The sequence below is a fragment of the Symphodus melops genome (genome assembly GCF_947650265.1).
Source record: "Symphodus melops genome assembly, chromosome: 14".
NCBI lineage: Eukaryota > Metazoa > Chordata > Actinopteri > Labriformes > Labridae > Symphodus > Symphodus melops.
The window spans coordinates 16,782,257-16,796,763 of record NC_136704.1 but is presented as its reverse complement, the minus strand read 5'-3'; the positions used below and the strand labels follow the sequence as shown (position 1 = coordinate 16,796,763).

Sequence of the window (14,507 nt, the reverse complement as noted above, 5' to 3'; positions counted from 1 at the left end):
AGTTAAACATCTTTACAGCAACGTTTGAGCCAACATGGAGGCGCTATGACAAAATGTTCTCAGATTAATTATTTACTTTATCTAAGCATTATTCTTGACAAATATGTTACATGTTGAGATGGAAAGGGGGGGGCTTTATCCTAAAGTCATGTGGTGGTAAAGTCGACTGACTATGTGAGTTATGTTACAAATGTTGTTCAGAGTTTATAAAATAAAAAATAATGATAAAAATTCAATTCGATTTATTTCAACATCTGAATTTGTTTTTAAAAAAATTTTCCTCGCATGATTGCCTCAATAATCCTCAATGACAATAATCGGCGTTTTCTTCAATCAATTCAGCGAGAAAATTTGAATTTTCACCTAAAAACACGTAAAATTATGTATAAAACTAATGGGTTGTGGGATATTAACATTATGGCCATGGCCATTAACTTTCGCATTTTCTTTGTGGATGTTGCTAGGTACCGTTACCTAAAAGCCCAGACTCAGGGTACTAAAAACCTCTGCAGCGATGCTTGTGCGCATGCGGGGGTCAGGGTTGACAGTCTGCACACACAGTAAGGAGTGCGGCTGCTAAGCTAACTGCAACCACCGCTACGAGCTACATGTGGAGGGTAACACGGGAGGCATCCCCAACCCTAACTCTGTCAAAATTCATTTTTTTACCTCAAAACAACTCTGAAGTTCGGCCTGATCGACATTAAGGAATATTAACTGTATACAATGAAAGGGTGAGTGTAAATTTTTGAGCCTTAAATAAGTAGCATAGCACGAGCAAAGTTTTTCTCCTCAGTTTTTTTTCTGAGAGGAGAGGCGGGGAGGCTAGCTAGCTGGCTAAGCTACTTCTATTTACGGTGTTGGCTTTAAAACAAAACAATCGACAGCTCCTTCCTTGGATGATATTGTCTCTGATATCCTCCTTGATTTTAAAGCCGCCTGTCGGTTCGTTCAGGTCGTTAAGAAGTCAAGCTAAGTGGCTTGCTTTCAAGTGTGGAGCTGAGTCAGTAAACCTACTTTAGCTTAGCTACAAGATACTGGATGTCAAATAACCTGAAACTAAAGCTCAGCTGCAGCAGGTTAGCACAATCAGTCACCTCTAACACATGTTAGTTGTATATAAAGATGTAAAGTTAGCACTTTGGGTCACATCAGAGTTGTTTCCTGTGTAACATGACAGGTCTCAGTAACACCAGCAATGATGCTCGATGTTGTCACATTATTTTTTTTTAAGGTCTTTAGTGTTCAGATTACAGCTGGATGATTGTAACTGTTCAGATAGAATTTCACTGTCTGACGCGAGGACTGATGAGCAGCAGCTGATGTTATAGATCTGTAAACGCCTCAGTAAATTAAAGCTGACCCCTGATTTATATATATATATATATATATATGTATATGTGTGTATATATACACACATACATACATACAAACGTTTCCTTTAGTTGATGAAAGGTAGAACAATTATTCTCTATAGACCCAGAGATGAAAGTAAAGGAGATACTGATGACATTTCATTGTCACTGCTTCAAAACATCTGTTGTAGTTTTCCTATTATTCAACTCTTCAGATTACATGTAATGATTTTTTTTTTCTCAGCGTCTCTTTCAGATTCATTAGTGGGGAGTTGTCAATTTCTGGATGATCTTAGTTTGTTGTTTCATGTCTTAATGTCATTTAAAGTTTGTGTGGCAGAAGATGACATCTTCATCAGACTTTTTTTTAAAACTCTGTCATTGTCAGATTACTTTGACATACCATTGACTAACATGTCTGTAGTTTATTTCAGATTTAGCATGAATCGATATATTCTAAGTTAAGAATAAACATTGAGGTGTTAAGTTTCATAAAAATATGAAGAATGCAGCAGATCCTAAAGAGACAGAGATGCTGCTGTGGATTTTTACTTTATTTAAGACAAATGATTTACACATTCAACCTTTCTCAGCTGTTTGACCGTTTTGCTCTTGTTCCAGTAGCCGGATCGAGCTGGGGGATGTTACGCCCCACAACATTAAGCAGCTTAAACGCCTGAACCAGGTCATCTTCCCTGTCAGCTACAATGACAAATTTTACAAAGATGTACTTGAAGTTGGAGAGCTCGCAAAGCTAGGTAAGAGAAATCCCTCACTCATGTACCATACTCCCAGATGCCTTGTTTAAAATTCAACGAATAAAACCAAAAATTAAGGATTCCTGTTTGCAACAAATGTCGTCTTCTTATTCCAGCGTACTTCAACGACATCGCAGTGGGCGCTGTGTGCTGCAGAGTGGACCACTCTCAGAACCAGAAGAGACTGTACATCATGACGCTCGGCTGTCTAGCACCCTACCGTAGACTTGGAATTGGTAAGAGTTTAGCATGTTTTACAGAAGCTGCTGTGCGCTCTTTTGTCTCATGTGTTGTTGTTTTTTAATCTTTGGCTTTATCTTTTTCTCCAGGTACAAAGATGTTGAATCATGTACTAAACATCTGTGAGAAGGACGGCACTTTTGACAACATTTACCTGTGAGTGTCTAAATAAAGAAGCTGTATGAGGATATTTCTATACTTTAAACACTTTAATTTGTCTTAAGGCGACTCCTTAAAAGAATGATTATGAACAGTAAAGGGTATCTTTTTGTTTTGTTAATCAGATTGATCATTTGAAGGATTTTTCAGTTAAAGTTTAAAGGTATTTTGTGTTTGTTTTTTTTCTTTTTCTTCTACACCTTGTAAAATGTCTTCTTTCCCTCTCAACAGTCATGTGCAGATCAGCAATGAGTCAGCGATTCACTTTTACCAGAAGTTTGGCTTTGAGATCATCGAGACAAAAAAGAATTACTACAAGAGGATAGAGCCGGCAGATGCCCATGTGTTGCAAAAGAGCCTGCGCAGCCCGTGTGCACCCCCCAGCGGAGAGCTTCAGAAGGCAGAGTAGGGGCACAGTGTTTGGGAAGAGCGCTGATGTGCCGGCCTCCACAGAAACAGAACTGTGACAAAACGCCCCACGGTTGAGACGTTCATCACTTTCTTCAAAGGACGCTAAAAAGACATAAAGAAATTTAAAGTACAAAAAAATGCTGCATTTGTTTTGCAAGGGGTCCCCTTTAATTTTTTTTGCATATTTTATTGCTCCCTTCTCCTCGTAAAAAAAAACAAATTGAAAATGACAAAAATCTTACCATCCGAAAGTGCTCCTGTTTACAGAATTGCCAACGTCAGACAGTTTTAGACTTGGTGGAGGGGGAGGTTGTGGTGTTTGCTAATCATACTGTTTTTTGAGTTGTTTTTAAGCGGTTATTAAGTTTGTTCTGAAGCTGTAAAAGTGTTTGAAAGACCATCTCTTTAGACACAAAGTTCCAGCTGGTTGGTTTGGAGTGATGCTTTACGTTGTTCATAAAAGAGTCATACCTCTGTTCCCTTGCCATCTGAACTCTGGGATTTATTGGGGAATGTTTCTGACAGGTTTGTTGACACGTCATTAACACACGAGGAAAGAAGAAATGTACCTTCTTTATACGAGGGTAAGGAAGGCTGAACGGTTCAGAGGTCCAGAAGGGATTCTGTCACCACTCGTACTATTTCAATAACTTGATTTTCCAGCCGGTTAATTTAATTCCCCCATCCAGTTACTTTTTAATTTTTACATCAAGATGGCAAATGGTTCAGATGCTCTCCAGGGTTTACTATTAAGAGTGAAAATCATTACAAATAAGAGAAACAACATACTGTATTGAATGTGTTTTTTTCTGTGAAGGGCACTCAATGTTTTTGAGGAATGTTTGAATAACAACAGATTGGCTGTTTGGGATAAATTGAGCATTGTTTCAGTAGTTTAATAAAAAGTGTTTGAAGACATGTCTCTCAATGCATGGGATTGTGTTGAGACATCTCGCCTTTAACACTTGTGGCACCTTATTTAGCCAACTAGCAGAAAGTATTCTCAAACTTCCTGTCTCAGTCTATTCCTGTTGTTACCAACGCCTTCATTAGAGGCCCTACAGATTGTTTGGAAACTCTGGTATGGTCTTTTGGAAAGTGTTTCAGCCCCACGGAGCTCTGACCCCTCTGCATGTGAGGAGAGTTGTGTCCTCTCCACTGTAGTATAAGCATGTTTTTCCTTTCTTTGAAGAATTTTATCTTTTCTGGAGCTCTATATTGTAAGACTTTTTAACGTCTAAATAAAGGAATTACTATTTGCAGTAAACGTGTTGGTAACTGTCCCATTATTTGTCACTGTCATTTGTGAAATTATGGGCATATTATTATTAAAGTTCACTTAAAAGCCATGTACTGCAGAGGAGCGTGTAGATGCAGATCCCTGGATGAATAGTTCCACATCCTGATTGGCCGAAAACACTCGTATCTATAATGCTATTGGCTGTCAACTCCCCAATAGCCCGCCCATTAGTGCGTGAGGTTAGGTTGCCTCGGATTGTTGTGAGAGATGAGTTGAATGCTTTGCTAGCTCACAGTTTTGCCTTCAATCTCAAAGTTTTCGCAGGAACAGACACAGTCTCCAAAATGCCGAGGCTGGAGGTGGGTGGAAACGGCTTTTTTATTTATATTCTTAGATTAACACGCACGTGAAAGCACTCCTCCGTTAAGGTGAGTAATAAATGTTTCGGTAACGGAAAGCTGAGCTAGCAGGCTAACAGCTAGCACACACTGCTAGCTGAATAATTAATTGTCAGTGATGCTTGTTTTGTTTTAATATGATGAGGAGATACTTACACAAGCATTGATTGATGCGATCTTAAAAGTCGCTGTAATTTGTTATACAGTCCCGATGGTGTTATGTGAAGGCTGTTTAGTATCTTAACTGTAAAGCTCGGTCAGCTTGTTAGCGTCCATTATTTGTGTTGAAGGTTTGCTCGGTTTAACAAGGTCTTTAAATGCTTTATTTATGACGTTAACTTCTACTACTTACACGTCAGTCTTGCTGCTGGGGTTTAGCATATGATATGTTTTCGGTGTTGTGTTGTCTTGTGTCAGGTGTTTAAACATTCATCCTGCTGGTGTGGATGTTTGCTTTGCAGGCAGATCACAGGAGAGATTTAAGGTCAAGCTGTTAAATGTTTTGACCGGCTCCTTTATCAAACGGGCATCTATTGGTACAGGATGCCAGAGATGACTGAAACCAAAACACCTGGTCGTAAAGCCAAGTAAGGATGTTTGATCTGTTCTGTGTTGTTTAAACCAAATAATGAGTCGAGACAATTAAAGATGAACAAAGTGGGTTATGAATTATTTCTTTGTTTTGTTTTACAGAAAGAAGAAAAACAAAGAATCTCACAATGCAGGTGACATAACATTTCCTCTCGTACTTTTGTTCAAACATTTGCTGTTTAGTCAACGTAGATGTATTGTCAGGAGTTTCTGCAACTGTAAATGTAATGAAACGCTAAAGTTTGCTTTTCTTTTTGGTAGTTGAGAGACACAGAAAAGAGAAGATCAATGCAGGAATAAACCGCATCGGTGACCTTCTGCCCTGTTCCCAGGCACTTAAACAGGTAAGAGACGAGCAGATCATTAGGTTCAGCTTACAGTTTGGTGTTGTGAGGCGATCTTTTATTATATTAACCGTCATCTGATTTCTGCAGAGTAAAAACATGATCCTCGACCAGGCTTTTTGTTATATCGCTGAACTGAAAAAACAAAATGATGCGATGCTTCTGGAAGGAGGAGATAAAGTTCAAGGTGAAGTTTAATTCTCCCACAGATGTTCGCAGTTTTATTTGTACTTGAAGTTACGAGTGTGTGATTATGCAGTTTCTGAGTTTGTGATCATTTATAAAATGACTAAATACACTCCGATGATGACTCCTGTATGCTTGGTCTCTGCAGGGGAGGAGATCCGGCGGCTTCGGCGTCAGTTGGAGGAGCAAAGGAAAGAGAGTGCTCACTACATTGAGCTCCTCAAAGCCAATGATATTAACATTTTAGAAGACCCGACCATTCACTGGAAGGGAAAGCAGCGCTGCACCAAGGTGGCTAAGGTGACCCCAACTCACAAACTTCCAAAGGGGATCATCGTCTATTCCAATGGAAATGTGATATGCCCAGCCAGGAAGAAGATTAATCCAGGGAAACAGCCTTCTGAAACATTAAGTCTTCAGTCACCTTCTGAGGTCAGCACAAATTTAAGGGTTAATGGAACCGTGCTGCAAGTAAATACATCTTCTCCCACTCCTGCACTTCTCCCTGGTTCAACTGCCACACCCACTCAGTCTACGCCAGGCTTGAGAATGATAGAGCAATGCGTGGTGGAGACTCCTGCTGTAGGAACTTCTTTGCCACCCTCTGTGTCTTATATCACCCTCCAGATACCTGCTGCCTCTACAGCCCTTCCCCAGCCAACGCGTCCTGCTGTCCCAGTCCAGACCCTCACTGTCGGAGCCACTTCAGCCTCACAGCTCCCCGTTGTAAGCCCTGCTCAGCCCATCTCCACTCCTACAGCTCTCACCCAGACTTTAATTACGCCCAAAGCTGCAGCCTCGGATGCTGGCTCGTGGGTCACACAGGACACTGCCATCAGGACTATAAGTTACACTACAATCCCTAACACTCAAGCCCTTAGAGGAGGGGCAGCAGGAAGCACGCAGACTACCTGGACAACGCTTCAGATGGCAGGGAACACAGTGCAACCGGTGTGTCAGAGTGTCCCCACCTCAGAAGTCGTCACCACCAGCCAGGCTGTGCAGCAGTTAACTGTGTGTCCACTGGGCAACAAATCTTCTGTTCAGCCCATTCAAGTACAGATGCAGCCGCGTGTGCCTGTACAGCAAGCACCCATAACCGCTCACATTCAAGCACAGCCCTTTCAGAGTCCACCCCAGCTGCGGCCAGCGATCCTAAACCATGCAAAACCTCAGCCTGTCATAGCCCCCCAAACACAGTGTGCGGTCCTCCCTCAGCCAGCCGTTGTTGCCCATCCTAATGTGTCGCAGCCTCAGCCTGCTGTACTCACGCCAGCATCATTGGTTCCACATCCTCCTACGGCTCTCATTCCTCAGCCTCAGCCCCTCCCCCAGCCCGCACTGGTTCCCCAACCACAGGCCACAGTGCTACCCCTTCTTCAGACCATGCAGGTGCTGCAGGTCAACCCCACCGGTGGGACAGCCGCGGGTGTATCAGCACCTCAGAACACCAACAACCCAAGCGTAGTCTTCCTGCAACAGGCTAATGCTTGCCCAACACAGTCAGTTTTAAGGGAGGATATGACCAATCAGACGCCCTGTCAGCATATTGTTATTATCCAGGCACCTAATCAGGTTGCGCCAGCTCCCCAGAATCCTCAGGTTGGTGTGGTGCCGGCTGCAGTTCCTGGTATGTCAACTCAAATACCCACAACGAGCAGCACGACATCTTGTACTGCTTCAATACAGAGCGTTGGGGGAAAGCAGCTAGTGCACATATTGCCACGCCCTATTCAGCCCCAGATGAACCACCCGCTTCAGGTCCCTCATGCCTCCTCCTCCTCCTCCCCACCAGTTCCTCCCGCCCCACAGACGATTACTCTAAATGGTCAGACGTTTGCGCTGCAGCCCATGAAGACCTCTGACAAACCCAACTCCCAGGGTGGCCAGACTACACTTCAGCTGGTCCAGCCTACCACCACAGAGGAACCAACGACTAATGTGGCTCTCAACAGTTTAGGGGCTCTCAGTAGTCTAAATCAGAGCATCTCTCAGGGCCTTCCAATTCCCATTTCAACCCAGAACAACGGTCAGCCCAAAGCTGCTCCGCTGTCAATAGTCCAGCCGAAGCAACCTCCGCCTCCAATGTCCGTCACTGGAACCACACCTGCTCTTCCTGCCCGGCAACTCCAAGTCCCTTGTTTGAACTCAGCCAAATCAAGGCTGCGAGCTAATGCCTCAAAGCCTAAAGGAAAGAGGCTTTGTACAAATCTGAATACAAAGAGTGCAACAGTGAAAAGGACTAAAGCAGCAAAGAAAAAAGAGCTCAGTCAGGCACAGCCTACGGTGGCTGTTTTGGCGACGCCCATGGCGGCTGCAGGAGAAGATCAGATGGTTCAAGTTGCGACGCCTCAAGTTTTACAGTCCTCAACTGGAACAGTCACAGAAATCCCCCCCTCTTGTACGACAGCTGTCACAACTACAGATTGTAGCGCAGCTGTAGAAAACGTCAACTCTATTCAAAATACCGAGGTAACGGTTGTGTGTAGTTCCTCTAACGAGTTGAATGCTTCCAGTCAACCCAATCAGCAGAGCAAAAACCCCGTCAGTGAAACTCGGACTGAAGCACATACGAACACCAGTGACATAGCAACTGCAGTCACAACTGTTTACACCCCATTGGTTAAGTCATCAGTGAGCGCAGCTGTGGATAATAAGAGTAAACCAGCTGTAGTTTCTGGCAGCAACTCGTCTGTGGCCAAACCCTTGGTTTCAGGGGCTAACCAGTCAAGCCTGAGTAAAGCAGCTAGCACAATAGAAATAAAGTCAGCTGCCACACCTGCTATTTCCAGCCAGAGCAGACCTGCGGTCTATTCCGCAGATGCTACTGAGGCTCTGTTTTCTTCCTCCTCTGTTCCCAGCGCATGTCTGACGCCAGTGTGCACAAGCACTGTCAAAGTAACTACCCACTTATCTTTAGATCAGGCGTCGCAGCCGAGTACAGTGTGTGGTCCCCAGGTATCGAATACACAAGCTCCTCTGCCGTACAACACATCGGAATCCCAGAACACGCACGCACACTCGGTTTGCACAACTCTTGCTCCCTCGTCATACGCCGCAACATTCCCTGCGTCCCCCAGCACCGCTCCAGCCCCCTCGACAGGTTCAGAGTTTAGGAAAAGGGTGACGCCCAGCAGGGCTCCCAGCCAGCAGACCGACATGCCCAACAATTCCTCCTGTCAGCCAACCGAAGACAAACAAGCCCAGCCCCACAGGAGAGAAAAGGAGACTCAGAAAGAGAGGCCAAATCAGTCGGCAGAGAAAGACGCCTTGGTGGCATCAACCACTGACACTCCCTCCAGAAAGGATTTTGCTCTTTCTCAACAACAGGTGTTCACCAACCTTGATGATCAGCCTATAGAGCATCCCATGACAGCAAACAGACAAACTGATTCTCCCATGTCTACAGTTGCTGCTGGAGGCAGAGGCTTCTCTGTGGCCTCCATGCTTCCTCAGGGCCAAAGTATCAGTGCGTCATCCGGCTCTTTCGGGACGTTTACGTTCACATCGGAGCAGGCAGAGATGCTTGCCTTGGCCATGCTGGAACAGGACAGTCCAGGGAGGCGGAGCGGAGACAGCGCAGCTTCAACAAACTCTTCCGCAGCCACATGGGAGCCCCCCAAAACCCAACCGGTGTCTAGTGGTAAGGAAAGGGGCTCAACTGGACAGCAAGCAAAAGTGACTAAACCCATGGATACACTCGCTGTCAAACCTGCTGTCCAGGTATCTGTCAGTGGGCCCAGTGGAAATAGACAACAACAAAACATCTCATATCCTCAGTCTCAGTCTCTCTCCCTTGTCCAATCTCAGAGCGGCACTGTGGCCAGCCTCAGTGTCAACAACCTGATCCGTCCAAGTTCCAGCCAACAACCGTACCCTGGTTCTCCAAGTCTGGGGGGTCAACAAGGCTCAGTTCCCTCACCTGCTGGGACATCAGCGCACATACCCCAGCCCTCAAGTAACGCCCTGTCCCCCTGCTCTGGTGCAGCTCAGCTGAACGAGTACACCCCCTTAAAAACTGCGCTGCTGAGGGCTCAAGCTGGAGTCAGTGTTGGGGAGCGACAAGCGAAGATCATCTCCAAGAGGCAGGCCCAGGAGGAGGTGATGCTGAACACTGGTAAGAGGCCCAAACCTTGCCCTCCAACGGCTCCAACTGTCAGCCACATGGATGTGAAAGCGGCAGATCACAACCAGTTGATGTCCGGACAGCTGCCCCCCACATCCTCAGCCATCATGTCGAGGATTAATCCAGAAAGCGGAAGCTCCCTCTTCTCCACAAACTCCTTCATGAGCTCTGTGGTTCGGCCCACAGATGGCCACTGCCCTCCTCAAGCACCTCCTGAGCAGAACCAGCCGGGTGTGCTCCATCTGCCCCAGAGTCATCAACAGCATGTCGCGACGCAGCCTGGCCAGCACCTGGGAGGAAACCTGTACATGAAACAGCAGCAGCTGCAGCAAGAGCAACAGAGGCACCACCTGTATCATTTACAGCACCACCTGACGCAGCCTGACCCCGCACAGCGCCACTCGTTACACCAGAGGGCGCTGCAAGAGCAACAGCAGCAGCAGCACGTGCAGAAGAAGCGGGGACTTGTCAGAGGAAGTCAAACTGGCTCACCGGCTGGTCTGCAACAGAAGCAGCATCACCTGGAAAAGTCTGGAGTTCAGCAGCAGCAGCACACGCATCAACAACAACAACAGTCACAGCATCAACAGCACACACAGCAGCATCAACAACAACAGCAGCCACACCAGCAATCACAACCACATCAACAACCGACGCATAACCAACCGTCTCACGCGCAGCAGCACCAACAGCAGACACACCCGCAGCAGCCCCAAACGCAGCATCAACAACACCAACAACAGCAGCAGCAGCAGCAGCAGCTACAGCAACAGCAGAGCTCCCATTCCAGACACCAGCAGCATTTGCAGCAGCAGATCCAGCAGCAGCACTTCAGACATCAGGAGAAAAGTTGTGAGGCCCAGGCTGCAGGATCCAGGGGACACCACAGCAGCCACCTCGGCCAGCAGGAGCACCTTAAGGTTTGTGTCACACCGAAGATCGTTTCCTTAACTTTATGGTTACACTAGAGATTTAAAATTGCAAGTTCTTGGGGAGCAGACCAATATGCCAACTGTTATACAGAACGAGGCTTCCAGCAAATTTGACCGATTGATTTGATTGCTCAACTTAATTACCATAAGTGGTTTAATATTTTCCATTTACTCCAAATTGTATTAATTAATCAGTTATGTGGGCACTTATATGTAGGAATTTAAAACAACAAAGTCTAGATTTTAAAATGCTCAAATATGTAAAGAATGTTGACTAGACTGTAACTTTATTCTACCACCATGTTGAAAACTGTCTGTGGCTTCTCGAGAACCAAAAACATGATGCCAAACAAGACAAAATTTAAGCACAGCAAGAGATTAGGAGAGCACTGGATGAGTCTGACAGCATCACAGTCGACTTTAGTTTGTATGTATCCATCCATGTCAGAAGTTTAAAACATTTTCAGGTCATTAGTAGAAGAAAATGATTGACTGATAGTTCTTTGTTCCCAATTTCTTGATATTGTCCGACTCTGTAAAAAGCCCCTGATTGTCTCAACTATTCATGGCTCCAGTATCATTCGCATCAGGAAAACTTTGTACACCATTTCAGTCTTAAATGGCAATCCAGTTGATTTGTTCATACAACTTTGAGAATGTTTGAAAAATCCTTTGTGTCCGTTTGTCTTCCCCAGTCTGGTCAGGACCATAATGCTATGCAGAGGATGATGAACTCTAGGACTCTGGACCAGCAGCTCATCTCTCCCCCCAGCAATCCTGTGTCGCGCTCTTCTGATCTGTCCTGTGCTCCGTCACGACAGGAACGCCATCGTGTTTCCAACTACTCAGCAGAGGCTCTCATCGGTAAGAGTTCAACCACTGGTGAACAGCAGCAGCGAATGGGTCTCCACCTGCAGCCCAGCCGTGGGGCCACACAGGAGCAGCCAGACCTCCGAGGTTACCTGGATACCTCACGAGGAAAGGCAAACGTTGCACACAACCAACAGAATCGCCTTCCCTCCGACCATCCAGGGTCTGCTGATGTCCAGAGGGTCTCCGAGTGTCCGCCGTTTAAGGCCATGGGAGGAGGAGCTCATCAGCTCGGTGTTTTTGAGGCTCAGGTGTCTCGCGGGAGCGATATGGCGCCGAAGTCAGTGCCACCGTCTCAAAGGGGCCCTCAGGGGCAGCAGCAGGGGGGCTTCAGGATGTGCGTCGGCCCTGCGACAGACGGCAGGAACCGCGGGGGCTACAGTACTTCTCATCCCGCCTCGCAGGGAGTGCAGGTCGGGCCGACCCTCCCTCGCGAGCAGGAAAGCTGTCACCAGAGTTTTATGCAAAGCCTCCTCTCCCCTCACCTGCCTGAGCAGAGCAACCACCAGCGGGTGGTGCAGTGCTGCCCTCCGGTCAGCATGGACTACAGCTGTGGGCCTGGAAGTTCTTCAGGAGACATTCAGGCCAAGACTTCAAGCCCCAGTCTGCCTCAGACTCAGAAGGCCGCTGCTATGCGGCTCGGAGAGGGCAACAAGAACCACATTTCTCAGGTCAGCAGTAATATGCATGGAGGTGTGCGCGCAAGTCTCCCCCACCCTCCAACACCACACAACAGCTCTGAGCCGGGACGTTCCTCCGCCCCCTCCAGACCACCGGCCGCTGTTAGCCAGCACTCTCGCCACATCGCCCGAGATGCTCAGCCTGCCAAGCTGAGACTCGGAGACCGGCCTCGCTCAGGAGCTGTGAGGCAGAATAACCTCTTTGAGCCTGAGGGCCACCTGCCTCTGCCCTCAGGCGGAGGTGTGCTGCTCGGCAGACCTCAGTCCGGAGGAGAGGCACGCCGCAGCACAATTGTTCGCTTTATGGCAGACAGTGGTCAGGTGCCTAATGACAACAATCTTGTTCCTGAGCAACACCTAACACAAAACTTTGGTTTCCCCTTTATTCCTGAAGGAGGGATGAATCCTCCTCCCATCAACGCAAACTCCACTTTCATCCCTCCGGTCAGTCAGCCGAACGCCTCCCGCACCCCCTCCCTCCTCCCTGTTGAGCCCCAGAACACTTTACCCTCCTTCTACCCGTCATATTCACCCGCCGCTCACCCCAGCCTCCCCAGCGATGTCACCCTCCAATACTTCCCCAATCAAATGTTTACAAGCCCGAGTGCCGACAAGAGCAGCGCTCCACCACTGAACAACCGCTTCGGCTCCATTCTCTCCCCGCCTCGCCCAGTGGGTTTTGGACAGGCCAGCTTCCCCTTGCTCCCCGATATGCCCCCCATGCCCATAGCCAACTCATCTGGAATCACTCCTCACATATCCAACTTCAGCCTCACCTCGTTGTTCCCTGAGATCGCCACTGGCATGCCCACCGATGGCTCAGCCATGCCCATGTCCCCCCTGCTCTCTCTCTCCAACACGTCGTCTGCCGACCCAGGCAAACAGCCCAACCGCCCCGCCCACAACATCAGCCACATTCTGGGACACGCCGGCAGCTCGGCTGTGTGAAAAGACGCCTGCTGCTTTTTGAGCTCAAACTTCGAAGTAAAGATTATAACTTGACGCAAAGAATAAACTCTTTAAAGAGTAAAGATTTTTAATTTGAGAAGTTCTTCTTTCAGATGCTTAACGTAGCGTTTAAGCATGTCTGTCTACTGTTTATTTTCTCTGTTTACATGGTCACACAGTTTCACATCTCTGATTAGTTTCCTCTGGCACAATTTCGATGTAAAAGCTATGGGTTTTATATTACTTCAAAAATCTTTTCATTTGAATGTGACAGAAAAAATATGATCCTGTGAAAGTGTCTTGTTTAAAGAGTTGGTTTACTCGAACATAAATCAAGTTTAGTGTTTGAACTTGAATCACATGTCCCTTGAAGTATCGTGGGGTCATCAAGAAACTTTCTGAACAGTAACCTACTAATGTAATTAACTAACTTATATCAGGTTATACTGTACAGAATCAGTTTGTTTTTTATAAGAGCTATTTTGTACATAACAATGTTTCATATCAGAATTGATAGATTATGTATTTGTAAATACAAAATTGTTTAATAAAGTTTATATGGAGACATTTGTAATTGCTGCAAACCAAAGAGTCATGTATTTCTTTCTCCACCAGATGGCACTTTTGATTTATTTAGAAAAATCATGAAAGAGTTATCATAGTTGTCTACTTTTAGCTCCTGTACAGATTTTTTACTCTTGGATTGAAATTACTGGTAGCATCGATTCCTCATTTTGTGCTAAGAAAGCCATTGAGACTGATGTACTATTTCTGTTTAATAGTTTGTAAAGCCTGGAACCGCTGTTACAGGATATGTCAAACTCATAGGATGAATGTGCCCAAACCGCACAGTTCACCGTTTCCATGGCAGGTTTTCTTTTCCATTTTAAAATGCTGTGCAATAAGGGGTTTGTTTTGTCAGAAACTTTTTAGATACTCATACAGGATAATACGGCTAAAAGAACTAGCAGGTACCACATTGTCCACAGGGGGCGCCAAAATCAACACTTGAGGAACTTTCATTGAGAGAAGCATTTATAAACACTTGACTTTCCATTTATTTTGACCTCTTGACCCGGTCTGTTTTGGCTGCTTATAAGTCATGACATATAAAGTGATTACATTTGTTTCACCTTTTAGTGAACTTTTTTTCTAACACATTAACATTTTTCACTTTTTGTAATGTGTGGTATGATAGACCTAATTTAGTTTTTTAAAAAAGCAGAAATTGTAAATTAATGTCACTATGGTTATAATCAGAGACAAGTA

General features: G+C 45.9%; 2 protein-coding genes across 3 annotated transcripts; both read left to right on the top strand.

Moving 5' to 3' along the window:
- The first annotated feature begins 493 nt into the window (after positions 1-493).
- Positions 494-4,190, top strand: naa50 (N-alpha-acetyltransferase 50, NatE catalytic subunit). 2 transcript variants are annotated; one of them, XM_079360872.1, is made up of 5 exons: positions 494-734; positions 1,980-2,113; positions 2,230-2,349; positions 2,443-2,509; positions 2,744-4,190. In XM_079360872.1, exons 1-5 carry the CDS (start codon positions 727-729, stop codon positions 2,919-2,921), a joined length of 507 nt encoding a protein of 168 aa, XP_079216998.1. In that variant the 5' UTR covers positions 494-726; the 3' UTR covers positions 2,922-4,190. The 2 variants fall into 2 exon arrangements, with proteins under 2 accessions (XP_079216998.1, XP_079216997.1); XM_079360871.1 differs by having other exon boundaries at positions 497-734; positions 1,977-2,113.
- Positions 4,191-4,371: 181 nt separating this feature from the next.
- On the top strand, positions 4,372-13,827 carry usf3 (upstream transcription factor family member 3). The gene is made up of 7 exons (XM_079360870.1): positions 4,372-4,522; positions 5,023-5,148; positions 5,255-5,286; positions 5,414-5,496; positions 5,587-5,683; positions 5,831-10,728; positions 11,436-13,827. Exons 2-7 carry the CDS (start codon positions 5,105-5,107, stop codon positions 13,236-13,238), a joined length of 6,957 nt encoding a protein of 2,318 aa, XP_079216996.1. The 5' UTR covers positions 4,372-4,522; positions 5,023-5,104; the 3' UTR covers positions 13,239-13,827.
- The last annotated feature ends 680 nt before the right edge of the window (positions 13,828-14,507 follow it).